Source organism: Nicotiana sylvestris, chromosome 10 (assembly GCF_000393655.2).
Source record: "Nicotiana sylvestris chromosome 10, ASM39365v2, whole genome shotgun sequence".
In the NCBI taxonomy this organism is placed as follows: Eukaryota; Viridiplantae; Streptophyta; class Magnoliopsida; order Solanales; family Solanaceae; genus Nicotiana; species Nicotiana sylvestris.
The window spans coordinates 19,252,145-19,270,281 of NC_091066.1; the positions used below are offsets into that span (position 1 = coordinate 19,252,145).

General features: G+C 41.0%; 1 protein-coding gene across 1 annotated transcript; it reads left to right on the forward strand.

Annotated features, from left to right (window-relative positions):
* Positions 1-6,532: 6,532 nt before the first annotated feature.
* Positions 6,533-17,828, forward strand: LOC104213490 (kinesin-like protein KIN-14P). Its single transcript, XM_009763005.2, has 20 exons — positions 6,533-6,944; positions 7,033-7,178; positions 7,263-7,373; positions 7,606-7,879; positions 8,204-8,331; positions 8,446-8,529; positions 8,612-8,689; positions 8,770-8,862; positions 8,963-8,992; positions 13,973-14,770; positions 14,855-14,936; positions 15,065-15,160; positions 15,231-15,410; positions 15,520-15,626; positions 15,710-15,888; positions 16,009-16,173; positions 16,307-16,560; positions 16,996-17,159; positions 17,427-17,547; positions 17,652-17,828. The coding sequence occupies exons 1-19, from the start codon at positions 6,842-6,844 to the stop codon at positions 17,544-17,546; spliced, it is 3,192 nt and encodes a 1,063-aa protein (XP_009761307.1). The 5' UTR covers positions 6,533-6,841; the 3' UTR covers position 17,547; positions 17,652-17,828.
* Positions 17,829-18,137: the final 309 nt, after the last annotated feature.

An 18,137-nucleotide genomic window follows, 5' to 3' on the forward strand; every position in this document is an offset into this window, starting at 1 on the left:
GTGGTATTTATTTTTGAATTTTTCTCATTAAATCTTATGCCATGCCATATTTATGGTAGGGTTTTGAGCCAAAATGACTTTTAAGTAACAATGTGAAAGTTTAGTTACTTTTTAAGTGACAAAAAATAGTTGAGTGACTTTAGTGAAATCGAAACATAGTTGAGCGACCATGAGTGAAATTAACCCCTAACTTAATGATTGCTCTTTTCTATGATGGCCTTTATTTTCTTGATCGCATCTCCTAATAACTCTCACCATACTATTGAATTGTTTCTCCGAGCATGAACTTTCTGTATATTGCCATGACATTCCTCTTCAAATGGTGAATCAGTTGAACCACCTACAAATTTCTCGCACAGAGCACTACAAAAAAAATTGTATTTATAAGTGTAAAAATGTACCCACTATCCATATGTCAAAAGCTGAAATAATTTTTGTGTAACTTTCGTTGTTGGCTCATAATAAAAGAATAGAATTTTTCGTATGTAAGTTTGTCACTTAAAGAAAAATCCAACAAATTAATTCTTGTGAAAACAGAAAAGTAACATCTCATAAGGTGATTAATTATTGTTAAGATCATATAACGAACCCCTATCATCACTGAATCAAAAAGATAAAAATAGGAAAAAGATGGACCTGAGATCTCCTACTTAAACGGAAAGCGGTCAGGTTTTCAACCTTCCACAGAAATCCAACGGTACACGGAATTCAATACTAACTGAAAGCTCCAATACTAACATCATCTCACTACAAAAAAATTAAACACTATTGATAATAGCAAAATGACGCTTACTCCCGTTGATATTCTCTAAATAAATAAGAACGTGCATAGGTTATGCCTTTCCGCACTTTCACAGGTTCTTCTTTTCTTCACAATTTCAGTCTTTTTTTCTGTTTGAAATTCTACTTCATACGCTGATTTTTAGCCATTTAATTTCATTCGTGGATTTGTTTTATGTGTTGTGCTTGATAATGCTTGTTTTTATATTCTGGAACTTTTGTGTTCTTGATTCCACGTTTGTATGTAAACCTCCATGCAGTCGAATCTCGGAAAAGAAATAGCGTTGAAAGATTTTACTGAGTTGAGTTAATCTTCTTTTTGTCCTGAATTTTGGGCAAATGACCTCTCTGATAGTCTGATTGCGTCCAATTGGTTGAATAAATTGCAGCAGAATGGTTGATTACTTATGCAATTGCTAGGTTATTGTGTGACCACCTCATCTGAAAGTTTAATTTGTTAGACAAATGGAACTTTTATTTAATTTATTATAGCTCTACCAATGTATTATTGGGAAGCGTGTCAATTTAATAGAAAGAAAAGAATATTTAAGAGAGAAAAGCAATAAATTGCACAAGACAAGACAAGATTTACGTGGTTCGACAATTTTTGCCTACTCCACGGCCACACAAAGAATAACTCTTTATTAATTGAAGAGAGAAAGAAGAAGTTTTGGGATGATCTACAAATAAAAATGTAGACCCTTATTTATAGGCATTTGAATGCCCTGCCGAGATAAGCGCTTACATCATAAGAATGCCGATGTAAGCGCTTACATTATAAGAATGCCGATGTAAGCGCTTACATTATAAGAATGCCGATGTAAGCGCTTACATCATAAGAATGTCGAAGTAAGCGCTTACATCACTAGAATGTCGATGTAAGCGCTTACATCATATTTTCATCTCTTTTTGATTTTTCTTTCTTTTGTTTTGTCTACTTTCACATACAACAATAGGTTTGGTCCTATCAACCTCCCCCTCAAACCTATGTTACATCAAGAAAGAAAAAAAAGATTTGCTATTCTCTGGTGGCGCCTTCACGCTATCAGTCTTGAAGGCTAACTGAGGCAGTGCACAGCCTCAGTTTGTCAACACCGACAACTTTGGTCAATATGTCTGATGGGTTCTTTGATCCTGGTATCTTCTGCAGGGAAAGAGTTCCATCATTTATCAACTCTCGGATATGATAATACCTCAACTGGATATGCTTCGATCTTGCATGAAACACTGGATTCTTGGCAAGATGAATTGCACTCTGGATATCGCTGAAAAACTCACAATTGTCCTGCTCTTTACCTAGCTCTTTAAGAAAATTCTTGAGCCAAATCATCTCTTTTCCAGCTTCTGAGATTGCCATGTACTCTGCTTCAGTGGTAGATAAAGCAACACTTTTCTGAAGTCTGGACATCCAACTAACAGCAGTACCACCCAAGGTGAACACGTAGCCCGTGGTACTTTTTCGACTATCCAGATCGCCGCCTAAATTTGCATCAGCAAAACCTTATAAGATCATATTGCTCTTTTTAAAAGAAAGTGTCATACATGAGGTGCCTTTGAGATATCGCAATATCCATTTTACACCTTCCCAATGCTCCTTTCCTGGATCTGACATGTATCTGCTGACAACTCTAACTGAAGCATACAGAACTTTGGACATGTACTTCCTTTCTTCGTCTGTCTTAGGTGATTGGTCCTTTGACAAATTTAGATGGCTTCCGAGTGGAGTGCTTCTGGTCTTTGCATCGTGAAGACTGAACCTGCTTAGTACCTTCTGTATGTACTTTTCTTGAGACAACTTTAAGGTTCCCTCCGACCTATATCTACTAATCTTCATCCCAAGCATTTGCTTAGCTGGTCCTAAGTCTTTCATTTCAAACTCCTCCGCCAGTTGTTGCTTGACCAAATTGATCTCATTTATGCTAGATCCTGCAATTAGAATATCATCAACGCACAACAGTAAAATGATATATGATTCATCAAGATTTTTGATATAACAACAATGGTCCATCTCACATCGTGTGAAACCATTTTTATGCATGAATCCATCAAATTTCTTGTACCATTGTCGGGGAGCTTGTTTCAAACCATACAAACTCTTCTTCAACTTACACACAAGGTTTTCTTTACCATAAACTTGAAAACCTTCAGGTTGCTTCATGTATATGTCTTCTTCAAGGTCACCATGCAAGAAAGCAGTTTTAATATCTAGCTGCTCCAAATGCAAATTTTCTGCAGCTACGATACTTAGCACCAACCTGATAGTAGTTAATTTGACTACAGGAGAGAAGATCTCGGTGTAGTCAATTCTTTCCTTCTGCTGAAAGTTTTTTTACTACTAATCGTGATTTGTATCTCTTCTTACTATCATGCTCTTCCTTGACTCTGTACACCCACTTGTTCTACAATGCCTTCTTTCCTTTTGGTAACTCCGTAAGTATCCATGTTTTATTCTTTTGAAGAGAATTCATCTCTTCTTTCATGGCTAGCTTTCACTTATCAGAGTTTATCACCTGCATTGCTTCAACAAAATGCTCTGGTTCTCCAACATCAGTTAAAAGTAAATAGTGAAGAGAGAGAGTTAACCTATCTGGAGCATTCGTGACTCTTTTAGATCTCCTCAATTTAGGTTCATGAGTAACAGAATCCGAATTTGATTCAGGTCCTGATTCCAGATTTGGTTCTGCATTTGATTCTATCTCTGGTTCCGGTTCTTGTTCTGATCCAGGTTCGACTTCTAGTTCTTCTTCAAATTCGGCTTCTGGTTCTTCATCATCAATTTCAGAATCAGTTGTAATCCCTCTAGCCACTTCATTTTCCGAGATTTCTTCTAACTCAACTGTTTCAGACATTATCTGTTTGCTGGTGTTGGTTGGTTCTACTTCAAGCTTGTCCTTATACATCACATTTTCATTAAATGTGACATTCCTGTGTCTTAGGATCTTTCTATTCTGATCATCCCAAAACCGATAACCAAAATTATCATCACCATAGCCAATAAAGAAACATTTCTTTGCTTTAGGATCAAGCTTATCTCTATCATTAGAGTTTACATGCACATAAGCAACACAACCAAAAATTTTCAGATGTGAGAGAGTTACCTCCTTTCCTGTCCATACCTCCTCAGGAATTTCAAAATTCAGCGGTACAGAGGGTCCCCTATTTATGAGGTAAGCTGCCGTGTTAACAGCCTCAGCCCAAAAATACTTCGGCAATCCAGAATGTATTCTCATACTTCCGGCTCGTTCATTCAGGGTTCTGTTCATCCTCTCAGCAACACCATTTTGTTCTGGTGTTCCAGGAACTGTCTTGATCATTCTGATCCCATTCTCCGAGCAAAATGCTTTGAACTCTTGGCTATCATACTCTCCTCCATTGTCAGATTTCAGACATTTTAACTTTAGACTTGTCTGATTTTCAACTTCAGCTTTCCATCTTTTAAAGGTAACAAACACATCAGATTTATTTTTCAGAAAACAAACCCATACCTTTCTTATGGAATCATCAATGAAGGTGACATAATAGCGTGAGCCTCCTAGAGAAGTTACAGGAGCTGGTCCCCACACATCTGTATGCACTAGTTCCAACTTCTCTTTCTTTGGCGTCCTTCCCACCTTTGAGAAACTAACTCTCTTTTGTTTCCCGTAAATTCAATCTTCGCACAAACCTAATTCAACATGTTTTAGATTTGGCAACTTTTCTTTGGATGCCAAAAGCTTCATTCCCTTCTCACTCATATGCCCGAGCCTCCGGTGCCACAATGTTGTATCACGACCATGATCAACTGTTGCTATAGTATCTCTTTCTATTGCAGTTGCATACAGTGTTCCCCTTTTGAAGCCCCGTGCCACAACCAAATTTCTTCCACGATCCGTTGTCGAATGTTGTTGTATATCCTTCACCGTCAATCTGACCCATAGATATTAGATTTTTCTTGAGGCCAGGAACATGTCGTACATTTTGCAATTTCCATGGCGTGCCTTGTGAAGTCTTCATATGAACTTCACCTTTCCGGCAATTTCGAGAGGTTCGCCGTCTGCTAGATAAACTTTCCCAAATTTTCCAGCAATATAATTATGCAATAATTCTTTGCATGATGTAGAGTGAAAGGATGCACCTGAGTCCAGAATCCAAGATTCGACTAGACTGTCTGCACAACAAATTAGTGCATCACCGACTTGTTCAGCAATTACATTTGCTGAATTTTCTTCCTTCTTCTTCTTTGGTTCTCTACACTGGCTATTGTAGTGACCCTTTTTATCGCAATTCCAACAAGTAATGTCCTTGCGATTTTTGGATTGTCCTCTTCTCCTTGACTTTGATCTGCCACGATCATAACTCTATCCTCTTTGGTTGATTCTCCCCCTGCTTTCGGTACTAAAAGCAGATCCTGGGGAATCACTTGATTCTCTTCGGCGAATATCTTCGCTTAGAACCAAGTCTCTAATATCCTTCAATTTGAGTTTGCTACTTCCTGATGAACTGCTAACTGTAGTTACTGTTGCAGACCAACTCTCCGGTAGAGATGATAGTAGAATCAATGCCCTGATTTCGTCATCAATTGTTATATTAACAGAACTCAACTGAGTTAATATTATATTAAACTCATTGATATGTTCCGTGACTGATCCACCTTCTGTCATCTTTAAGTTGAACAATCGACGCATCAAATAGACTTTATTTGAAGCAGATGGCTTCTCGTACATATTTGATAACGCCTTCATCAGGCCTGTAGTGGTCTTCTCGTTAATGATGTTAAACGCCACATTTCGTGTTAGCGTCAAACGAATCACACCAAGAGCTTGGCGATCTAATAGATCCCAATCCGCTTTGGACATAGTCTCCGGTTTCACCTCGGTCAGAGGTAAGTGTAATTTTTTCTGGTACAAATAGTCCTATCTTTTGCCATTGAACTTGTCAATCTTAACCTTCCCTTCTTCCGATGCCATTTTTTACAAAAACAATTTATGTGAATAGTGCTTGTGAATAATCAATAATGTCGCACTATTCTTGTGAATAGTACCTACACCAATACTGTACTTTTCTACCAGAAATATACTGTCTGTGCTCTGATACCAGTTGTTGGGAAGCGTGTCAATTTAATAGAAAGAAACATATATTTAAGAGAGAAAAGCAATAAATTGCACAAGACAGGACAAGATTTACGTGGTTCGGCAATTTTTGCCTACTCCACGGCCACACAAAGAATAGCTGTTTATTAATTGAAGAGAGAAAGAAGAAGTTTTGGGATGATCTACAAATGAAAATGTAGACCCCTATTTATAGGCATTTGAATGCCCTGCAGAGGTAAGCGCTTACATCATAAGAATGTCGAGGTAAGCGCTTACATCATAAGAATGTCGATGTAAGCGCTTACATCATATTTTCATCTCTTTTTGATTTTTCTTTCTTTTGTTTTGTCTACTTTCACATACAACAATAGGTTTGGTCCTATCATGTACACCTCACAAGTTGCCCCGAGTCATTTTTTCTTCCGCCAACTGCGTGATACTTTTTTTTTTTTTTGGCTTATGTTTGGTGACGAGACTCGAGTCCAGGAACTCCGACTCTATATCATGTTAGATTGTGTGACCAACTCATTTTAATTTTTGAATTCTGCAAATTCATCTAGTCGGTTTTTTCACCCAGCTTGCATCAGTTAATGTAGAGTAATCAGTATTTGGTTTTGGTTCTTCTAACTATTTTTTATTTATGTGCTAGAATGCAGCTACTACAAGAGTTTGAATTCTTTTGAATTGTCTGTCTCATTAGGCTTTTGGAAAGACTTGTAGAATGCATATACTTGTTCCTCATAAATTTTTCTCGCTCTTTTTCCTTTTTCCTGTCATTTTGCCCCTCCTCCCTACTACATTAACACATTATATGTCTTGATCCATTTATTCACTTGGAGACTATAGGTAGTAATTTTAGGAATGCACGACTTAGTCTTAAAAGTTTAGAACAAGATGCAACTCTTTCTGCTTTATTAGTCCAGAGATATATTGATCCAACATTTCTGCTTCTCCGTGATGCAGATATCTTCTGAATCAGATGTTGCACTATCATGAATTCCATTCTGGATCGCGTTGCCAAAGATTATGGTAGACGGAGCAGCTCAAGTGTTTACAGTAGTGGGGACGTCTTTGAGCCTTTGTCAAGTAATAATGGTGAGGCTGAATGGGCAAAACATTCAATCCATGTAATTCTGATCAAACTCTTGTTCTGGCTAATTCTTCTAATTTGTTGTTTCTACAGCTAGGCAACGAGCAAAATTGGTAGAATGGTTAAACAATGTTCTTCCTCACTTGCGTTTCCCAATAAATGCTTCTGATGAGGATTTGCGAGCTTTCTTAGTTGATGGTACCGTCTTATGCCAATTATTGAATAAGCTGAGAGCAGAGGTAGTTTATAACGTTTTTGATTTTACAGTATGAAGGAGTAAGGATGGTTTTCTTTTGTTGATTTAACTGTATTGTTTGTTCTAGTGTGGTGGTTCAGAACACTCTCCGGAGGTGGGATCAGAAAACATTAAAAGGTTTTTGTCAGCTATGGATGAAATGGGCTTGCCCAGGTTTCAGGCACCAGATTTGGAACAGGTTAATAGCATGACTATAAACTCGTGGTCGTGTCCTAACTAACATATATTGATCACTTCATGTTTACTTATGATTATCAAAAGTGCTTGTATGTCTTAATTTTGCCGGCCATATTTGTTGTATAACTTTTTCCATATGCACAAATTAAAAGTGTTATCCGTCTTTACCTTTATGCAATCTAAGTGCCATCTATTTTCTGTTTTCGATATTCTGACACTGATATATTGTCCAGGGTTCTATGAAAATAGTGGTGGGGTGCCTTTTAACACTTCAGGCAGAATTTACGCCGAATAATGGAGGACACAATTCTAGCACAGTATTATCTGGTAACTCTGGAGCTGATGCAAATAGAAGATGGAAATTGTTGGGAGAAAATTTTGGATGTGGCGATGTCTTATACAGAGAAGAATTTTCAAGAACTCAGTCTTCTCCATCCCCAGGAGAGCGACAGAAGAACGGATCAGATTCAAAATTCCAGCGTGCATTGAGAAGTCCTGTAATGGCAGGTATTGTTGTTTCATTCTCCTCCCAAATACAATAACCAAAACCAAAATCTCCCCCTTAAAGAGAAAAAGGGCCATAACTATATTGAACTGCTTCAGCTGAATTGCTGTGTAGATTACAGACCATGTACTATGCGACATAATGGAATGTTAAAACATGGCACAATTGTTTAATATTTGCTTTGGAACCGTCAATCATACTGTGTTCTTCTTTGTACTAAAAAGTTAATCCATTGTTAAAGTAGTGATCTTACTGTTTGCTCTCGCTACTCCACAAGCCATGTTCCCTTTCTCAGGCTGTTAAATTTTCCTTTCTGAGCTTTGTAGAGCCATCAGCTGCATTATTAGATCACGTCGGACATAAGTTCCACGAAGTATTTCAGCTTAAACAAGGGAGCCACACTGAAATTCCTGCTGCAAGGATTTCAGAGATGATGAAATCTAACAGTTTGGATGTTAGTAACAAGTCCCTTTTTGTCAATGAAGCTATCTTGTTAGTTGGATAAATTCTATACCTGGGATTTGAATTTATACTTATTTTCCCTTATTTCATTTTTTATTGCTTTCAGATTGCCCCAACACAGTCACTTCTAAGTGTTGTCAATGGGATTCTTGATGAAAGCATTGAGCGGAAGAATGGCGAGATACCTCAAGTGCGCACTTGAAATACACATGTCGATTCATAGAATTTCTGTTTTACATGCTCTAACATCAGTTGGTTATCTAATCTGTCAGCGTGTAGCATGCCTATTGAGAAAAGTGGTGCAAGAAATTGAGCGTCGGATATCCACTCAAGCGGAACATCTTAGAACGGTATAATATATAGCTACTGTCTTCTCAATTTCTCTTTTCAGCAAATATGGTTCATATAATATTTCTTTCAATGTCTGCAGCAAAACAATCTATATAAGACTCGTGAAGAGAAATACCAGTCGAGGATCAGAGTCTTAGAAGCCCTTGCAACTGGGACTAGTGAAGAGACACAGGTAGTTATGGACTTCCCATCTAGGAAAAGTTCCAAAGTCTGTGACTTTTATCTTATTCCCTTGTTTCTAACTTTACACATTCTACTCTTCTGCATTTCAGATTGTCATGAACCAGCTTCAGCAGATTAAGGTAAATCCCACTTTGGCTTGCCGCATAAAAGGGCAGCCCGGTACACTAAGCTCCCGCTATGCGCGGGGTCCGGGAAAGGGTCGGACCACAAGGTTCTATTGTACGTAGCCTTACCCTGCATTTCTGCAAGTGGCCGTTTCCACGGCTCGAACCCGTGACCTCCTGGTCACATGGCAGCAACTTTACCAGTTACGCCAAGGCTCCCCTTCCTTGGCTTCCTCTGCCGCATTGCTATCTCAATATTCAGTATGTTGGGCTATACGTTTGCATTCTCTGCCTTTTATTTCCTCCTCTTTTGTGTGCTTTATGTCACACCCTGCATTTTGGGGGTCATGTCATCCATGAGTTCTGCGTGCTACAATGCACCAGGACGAATGTCAGTCGCGTAGGCGGCGTGCACTGACAAAGTATTGTGAAGGAACATCCGGCAAAAGGACTATGTATGAGGCAACAACCATCAAGACATGTTGTGTTGCATGTCCTAAGTGTGCCAAGAGACTTAGCGGGAATCTAGGCATCTCGGCCGTAGGCCTTGTTCCTAGTATGCCCTTATATATGCGCGAAGGAGAGCCATTCTGATTCTCTAGCCAGAACTAGACGATTGCTGAATCTTGGGCTTTTTAATTTTAAGCATATATAAGGGGGGTATAGGTGTTGAAGCTCAGCCTGCCTCCCCCGTGCGTGCTGCCAGTCAGCCGCACCAAGTGAGCTACCTTGGGGAAGAACCTCAAGGGCCTACCTGGACATCTCAAAGGAGTGTCTAAGGTATCCATACGAGTTTGGGAACTCTATGGACGGCGCGACGCCTTAGGGCTCGCGTTGGGCACTAAACGGGCACTGGAGGCTTGACATGTGGGACGGTTATGCCCTGCGGGCTATTGAAATGATGGATGAATACCTCCGTGCCAATTGGATACTTGACGCACCTTTCGTAGGGGCCTCATGTGTCGACTTGTGAGCTTAGCTTAGGTTCAGCTAGGCGAGCAAGGGTCCGTTGGCCTAGACGTGCAGTTGTGGGGCGACACTGCACTATGCGGGATGGAAGTATGTCGCGAGGGCTATGATTGGTGATGCCATAAGACAAAGGCAGGCATGCTACGAAAGATGCACATGACAAAGGCCAAGGATTAAAGGTTGTCCTACTCTGGCGAAGCACAAGCTGGATGCGGATGCACGAGGCGAGTGCCAAGCTTGAGGATTAGACTGTGCACGTGAGAGCGTTACTCAGTGCTAGGCGAGGACGTATGTGTCCTTAGCCAACCCCAGGTGTGCGCATGGATAAGATCCAACAGATGAGAAGCACCACAGCTAGTCAAGGCTATGAGCCTAGACATCATACGGGCGGCACAGTTGGAGTAAGCCCCTTGGGCAAGCTCCACAGGCACAGGATCGTGCTAGAAAACCTGAGAAAAGGAAAGGCTTGCCTGTAGTGCGGGGTGACTACAGGCGCCGCACGAGCAGTTTGGTGCCGCTAGTTTACGGAAAAAGTTAAGCCCATGACACGTGGTATCAGAGCAATGTTAGGCCATATTCTGCCATGACAAATGATATCTAAGCAGAAGTTGAGATGGCAAGTGCATTTTGGATGTCAGTGTGGAGATCATATTGAAGCAGAGATTGATGTTCATATGCCACCAGAGATCGAGAACCCGATACTACTAGTCTAAGAAGGGATCGGTTGCGTGAGTTATAGCTAGAATGTGCATTGTCAGCCATGAACTTCGATCTACAGAATCAGGCCATTTCATAGTCGCTGTTTCCGCCATCGTCTGTGTCTTGGGAGGTGATTTTAGGGCATCATAATTTGATTGAGATATCGTAAGGGATGTTTTCCGTACAGCGGGTGCTGTTTTCAGAGGAATCTATATAGGCACATTTGGTTTGAAAAGAGAGCCATTGTGCGATGCTGTTGAGATAGTTCCACAAGAAGGGACAGACGATTAGCAGAAGCTCAATTGTCTTGATTGTGATGATCCGACAGTGTGTCAGAAACTCTGTCAACAGTTGGTTAGCAGCTTTGCTAAGCAAGGCATGGTAAGGAATGTCAAACGGACTGAAAGTGTTCCTTGCGCGGGTTGAATACCGTTTGAACCATGAGGGTTCAGTAGCATTGGAAGCTTGTCAGGTTGAGGCGTTTTTGTTCATGTTAAGCAGCAAGTTGGAGCTGTTGGCCATTTTGACGAAGGAAATGGACAACCCCAGTTTCTTTCGTAAGTCTGTGCTTCAGTTGAATATGATGATTTGCCGATGAGTCGGGTGGTCAGGAAAGGGCCATGTTTGCCAGGTCGTGCAGCCATATTGCAAAGAGTGTGAGCCATAGACTATAAACAAAGGGCATGAACGTGCAGAGATCTTGCCGAGGATGCGAGCAACGCATCAGTTGAGCGTCTTTCCCGAGGGATAGACTTGCGGACTGCCTAAGGGCATTGAGATGTACCTAGCCATATCAAGGGTTGCGATGAATGGCAGGAGAGTCCCTTAACAACCGCAAAGAAGGACCTATACTAGGCTTCTTAGCGGGAGTGCATGTGTGTCACAATGGGGTGGAGTCAGCCACCAAGATTGTGGAAAAGAGCCGAACCATTTGATGGAGAGGCATTGTGCTGAATTGCCAAGGTGAGGAGACGAATTCGAAGGAAATATCGAAGCTCCTGAATTGAGCAGGATTCCAAGTTAGAAGGTGTCATTCTAGAAAGGAGTACAGCGAATGATCGAGGACCATTGAGATGGGGCCATGTGCGAGGCACACCGAACCGGGAAGCCGTGCTAGCAGAACCGAGAGGGTTCTTGTCTATAGGGTGAGTACGAGGTACTACCGGGAGCATTGGGTACTTGCTGAGGAAGTGACAGTTGGAAAACAAAGAGCTTTGTTCTTGAATGCGGCGAGGCTATAACTTTGAGAATGCCATACTCACCAAGAGTACGTCCCAAAGAGCGAGCTGATATGCCAAAAGGGGGCAGGTACATTAAGAAGTATCCTCCACCTTGAGTGTGGGAGGATCCGCCTATGCAGAGGCGCCGGTACAGAATTGTGAGTCCTGAAGTGAACTAAACTTTCCAAGGCAATGAGGGCGAGAAAAGGGCTGCGCGAGTTGCTGAACTGCGCGAGCTACGTCTAAGCACGCTGATGTGCTTACCATTGAGGGAAGAGCTTCGGACGTATGAAGGCCGTGAGGGTCATGGTGTGGTTGACTAGTGTGGGTCGCCACAAAGTTAGACACCAGAGGGTGCAAGTGCGGAGGCACTTTCCGAGCGAACACCGATAAGAGGTGCATTGCAGAAGGCACACTTGGAAGATACTTGGGGGAGAAGTGCAAGGGGCACGACTCCATTTTGAGAAGGACTTTGAGGAAGTCCGACCCACAAAGATTAAGGGAGCCGGTGCACATCCCTGAGGGGGCAGACTCCGGGTTATCGTGGGCATTGTTGTGTCATCGGGGACGATGACAGATTAAGTGTGGGAGGATGTCACACCCTGCATTTTGGGGGTAATGTCATCCATGAGTTCTGCGTGCTACAATGTACCAGGACGAATGTCAGTCGCGTAGGCGGCGTGCACTAACAAAGTATTGTGAAGGAACATCCGGCAAAAGGACTATGTATGAGGCAACAACCATCAGGACATGTTGTGTTGCATATCCTAAGTGTGCCAAGAGACTTAGCGGGAATCTAGGCATCTCGGTCGTAGGCCTTGTTCCTAGTATGCCCTTATATATGCTCGAAGGAGAGCCATTCTGATTCTCTGGCCAGAACTAAACGATTGTTGAATCTTGGGCTTTTTAATTTTAAGCATATATAAGGGGGGTATAGGTGTTGAAGCTCAGCCTGCCTCTCCCGTGCGTGCTGCCAGTCAGCCGCACCAAGTGAGCTACCTTGGGGAAGAACCTCAAGGGCCTGCCTGGACATCTCAAAGGAGTGTCTAAGGTATCCATACGAGTTTGGGAACTCTATGGACGGCGCGACGCCTTAGGGCTCGCGTTGGGCACCAAACGGGTACTGGAGGCTTGACATGTGGGACGGTTATGCCCTGCGGGCTATTGAAATGATGGATGAAGACCTCCGTGCCGATTGGATACTTGACGCACCTTTCTCAGGGGCCTCATGTGTCGACTTGTGAGCTTAGCTTGGGTTCAGCTAGGCGAGCAAAGGTCCGTAGGCCTAGACGTGCAGTTGTGGGGCGACACTGCACTATGCGGGATGGAAGTATGTCGCGAGGGCTATGATTGGTGATGCCATAAGACAAAGGCAGGCATGCTACGAAAGACGCACATGACAAAGGCCAAGGATTAAAGGTTGTCCTACTCTGGCGAAGCACAAGCTGGGTGCGGATGCACGAGGCGAGTTCCAAGCTTGAGCATTAGACAGTTCACGGGAGAGCGTTGCTCAATGCTAGGCGAGGACGTATGTGTCCTTTGCCAACCCCAGGTGTGCGCATGGATAAGATCCAACAGATGAGAAGCGCCACAGCTAGTCAAGGCTATGAGCCTAGACATCATATGGGCGGCACAGTTGGAGTAAGCCCCTTGGGCAAGCTCCACCACAGGCACAGGATCGTGCTAGAAGACCTGGGAAAAGGAAAGGATTGCCTGTAGTGCGGGGTGAGTACAGATGCCGCACGGGCAGTTTGGTGCCGCTAGCGTACGGAAAAAGTTAAGCCCGTGACATTTAACTCTATAAATCATACAAAACTGATATCCTGGGCATTAAACCACCTATGCTTTCTCCCATTTGTTGGCTTTTGCTTGTGGGATGGTGCAGAGGTTGCGGACATTATCATTACTTGCTTAGATTAACAATCTCTTTGCTTATGATTACAAGTTTCTCCTAGAATTTGTTCGTTAATTGTGTCAAGTAAAATTTGTTATTGATTGCAAAGAATATGATGTCAAAGACTAGATACTCCTAAAAAATTTCAGCTGTCACCATTCTTTTCAACAATCTTTAATTTTACTATTCCTTGTTTTTTGAAATCACATGCAGAATGAGAAAAACAAAATGGAGGAGAAAAAGAAAAACGAGGAGCAGGATGTGCCTAAATTGAAAGAGAAGGATGATCAAATTGCAGCATTGAAGCAAGAGCTGGAAATAGCTAAGAAATCCTATGAATTGAAAGAGAAGGATGATCACGGTCATGAAATCGCAGCTTTGAAGCAAGAGCTGGAAATAGTTAAGAAATCGTATGAATTGAAAGAGAAGGAAGATCATAGAAAAGAAATCGCAGCTTTGAAGCAAGAACTAGAAATAGTAAAGAAATCATATGAATTGAAAGAGAAGGAAAATCACAAACAGGAAATCGAAGCTTTGAAGCAAGAAATGGAAATAGCTAAGAAATCATATGAATTGAAAGAGAAGGAAGATCATAGACAAGAAATTGCAGCTTTGAAGCAAGAAATGGAAATAGCTAAGAAATCGTATGAGTTGAAAGAGAAGGAAGATCATAAGCAAGAAATCGTAGCTTTGAAGCAAGAAATGGAAATAACTAAGAAATCGTACGAGTTGAAAGAGAAGGAAGATCATAAGCAAGAAATCGCAGCTTTGAAGCAAGAAATGGAAATATCTAAGAAATCATATGAACAACACACCCTAGAAATGGACAAAAAGGCTACAGAAGCCCAAAAAGAGCTCGAGGAGAAGTTGAAGGAGGCGACGAGCCTTTTGACAGAATCAAGAAATAGGATAAAGGAACTTGAGACATTTTCTCAAGAAAAATCTCAGGATTGGACCAAAAAGGAGCATATCTACCAAATATTTACAGAATTCCAGCTAGGCGCACTTCGTGTATGCTTGATCTCTTTTATTTCTATCTTTTTCTGAAATGTCAGTGTTGTAGCACGTGTGACTTGAACCTCGATGAATGTTCAGGAACTAAGGTTTTCTTCTCAGTCAATAAGGCAAGAAGTTGTAAAAACACAAAAGAGCTATGCAGAGGAATTCAATCAACTAGGTCAGTTCAGCTGCTTGAAGTGTTATAATAACGTCGTTTATTGATTGCATTACAAGTATAAGATATCAGCACTAGTTTTAATATTGACTTAAATGGATTTTCCTTATGGAACCAAATTTCAATTGCAGGTGAAAAAGTTAGAGCACTAGGACATGCAGCTGCACACTACTCCACAGTCCTTGCTGAGAATCGCAAACTGCACAATGAGGTGCAGGAGCTAAAAGGTGCGATAATATTGAGGACTGAAATTTATTACCTGTCCTTTTTATTTACTTATGGTTATTTTTCAATTAGGAAATATCAGAGTATATTGTCGGATTAGGCCATTCCTTCGTGGACAAAAGGAAAAACAATCAGTTGTTGAATACATTGGAGAAAATGGGGAGCTTATTGTTGTAAATCCTTCCAAACAAGGAAAGGAAGGCCATAGGTCTTTCAAGTTTAATAAGGTCTACAGTCCAGCTGCAACACAAGGTTTTCACATTCCTCCATATAATTGCGGATCTTAATTAGTAATTCTTTTATCTCGGTTCAGCATATATAATGAACTCTAAAATGAATTCACCGTTCCAACTCTTTACAGCTGAGGTTTATTCGGATATTCAGCCCTTGATACAGTCTGTGCTTGATGGATATAATGTATGTATATTTGCCTATGGTCAGACTGGATCAGGAAAAACATACACCATGGTAAGAACTTCTGTATATAATTTTGTTAGATATGTGTATATATTTGTTTCACTTTCCTGATGTCAAATTAAATTGACCTCCAGACTGGCCCAGACAAAGCGACTGAGGAGAATTTGGGTGTCAATTATCGAGCTTTAAATGATCTTTTCAGAATTTCTCAAATGAGAGGGAGCACCTTCACATATGAAATTACAGTTCAAATGATAGAAATATATAACGAACAAGTTCGTGACTTACTCTCAAGTGATAGTTCACAAAAGAAATATCCTTCCTTCCTCTTTGCTGATACTGCTTTGTCTTACATTTACAATAATTACCAGAAGACCATCTCCGACTTGCATATAACATGATTTTCGTTAACTGTTTTCCTTGATTTGCACACACTTGGGATAGTATCCGCCTCCCAACCTAACGGTTTAGTTGTTCCTGAAGCGAGCATGCATCCAGTAAACAGGACCTCTGATGTCTTAGATTTGATGGATATTGGATTAAGAAATCGAGCAAAAGGTTCCACTGCCCTAAATGAAAGAAGCAGTCGATCACACAGGTTACCTATAACAACTTTTAAGAGTTCATCTCTATACTTTGTAGTTTAAAGTACATATCTTCTCTTTTTTCATTTTATGATGGGGGCTTTTTCTATAGTATACACTAATAAATTAACTAAAATACGTGCACAGCGTTGTCACTGTTCATGTTCGTGGGATGGATATAAAGAGTGGTTCATCCATGCGTAGTAGTCTTAATTTGGTGGATCTCGCTGGAAGTGAAAGAGTAGACCGCTCTGAGGTGACAGGAGATAGACTGAAAGAGGCACAACATATAAATAAGTCGTTATCTTCCCTAGGAGATGTCATTTCTGCTTTGGCACAAAAAAATGCTCATGTCCCTTACAGAAACAGCAAGCTGACTCAACTCCTTCAGACTTCATTAGGTACTTATGAATTGTAAGCAAGTAGTATTGGAGATATTTCAACAGTTAATGTGCTCGGCTGTTAAGGGCAGTCCGGTGCATTAATTTCCCGCTATGCACAGGGTCGGGGGAAGGGCCGGATCACAAGGGTCTATTATACGCAGTCTTACCCTGCATTTTTGCAAGAGGCTGTTTGCACGACTCGAACCCATGACATCCTGGTCACATGGCAACAACTTGATGTCCTTGGCTGTTAAGAGCAGCCCGATGCACTAAGATCCTGTTATGCGTAGGGTTCGGGGAAAGACCGGACCACAAGGGTCTATTGTACGCAGCCTTACCCTGCATTTCTGCAAGAGGCTGTTTCCACGGCTCTAACTTGTGACCTCCTGGTCACATGGCAGCAACTTAATGTGCTCGGCGGTTGCACACTTATTATTTGATTTTATTGTACAGGTGGCCAAGCCAAGACACTTATGTTTGTGCAGTTAAATCCTGAAGTTGGTTCATATTCAGAAACCATGAGCACGTTAAAATTTGCTGAAAGAGTATCTGGAGTAGAGTTAGGTGCTGCTCGAAGTAGTAAAGAGGGCAGAGATGTAAGAGATTTAATGGAGCAGGTATTCTTTTAACTTGAAATACTTATTAAATATTTTCAATTTCTGTGCTAGAAATGAAAAACTATTTTATGCTCCATCATATTACCTAAATGGTTAAGGCTGAGAAAACAAGCCAATCGACGTATGAGTTATGCAGCTCTATTCTCCTATATGTTATGCCTATCCATTTGGTTTTGCGTTTGCAAGAAAAATGAGAGACATGATATGCAGACTAACTTTACTTTGTAGGGTGTGAATTGGAGTCTCTTGTAATTTTTGATCTTCCAGGTTGTGTCTCTTAAGGATACGATATCTCAGAAAGATGAGGAGATTGAGAAACTGCAGCTGATCAAAGATCAAAAAAATGTTTATATTGGCGCCGACAGTGAGACACATAGTGCTGATTAAGGTATGTCTTTCAAAATTTCTTTGTGAGGTTTGAATTTAGTAATGCTGATATTGTGGAAACACTGAGTGATATAATATCTGATAGTTGTCTTTTTATGGGCACAGAAACTGATTGCTGTGCGGAAAGAAATCTTTTTTCCCGAAGGAGCCACAAAAGGAAAAGCAGAGAACAAAAATAAGTTTTATATCATCTCAGCATCACAGCATGCACATGTTTCCCGAAAAATTTCATCATGTTTGCAATTAAAACTATAAAAATCTTAGGGTGGAATTTTTTTCCAATTTTCCCGTGTTTACTACAATAACATACCCAGTATAGTTCCACAAGTGGGGTCTGTGGAGGGTAATATGTACCTTATCCCTACCTGTGAAGATAGACAGTTTCTAGAGTCCCTCGGCTCAAGGATAAAATGAAAATAAGTAGTATTAATTTTCTCATGTTTGGTTGGCTTAAATACGACTTGCTTTAGATGAAAACCGGGGAGTTCCATGTAATCTGAGATAGACTTATCGACTTATCATCACCTCTTTGAATCAGAGGAATTCCACTTTATCTTGACAGATATGCTAACTTAGGGTTCCTTGTAACTC

Coding starts and splice junctions, on each gene's coding strand:
- LOC104213490 (XM_009763005.2), top strand. CDS start 6,842: ATGAATTCCATTCTGGATCGCGTTGCCAAAGATTATGGTAGACGGAGC. Junction 8,332..8,445: donor TGAAATCTAACAGTTTGGAT/GTTAGTAACAAG, acceptor TATTGCTTTCAG/ATTGCCCCAACACAGTCACT. Junction 8,993..13,972: donor ACCAGCTTCAGCAGATTAAG/GTAAATCCCACT, acceptor AATCACATGCAG/AATGAGAAAAACAAAATGGA.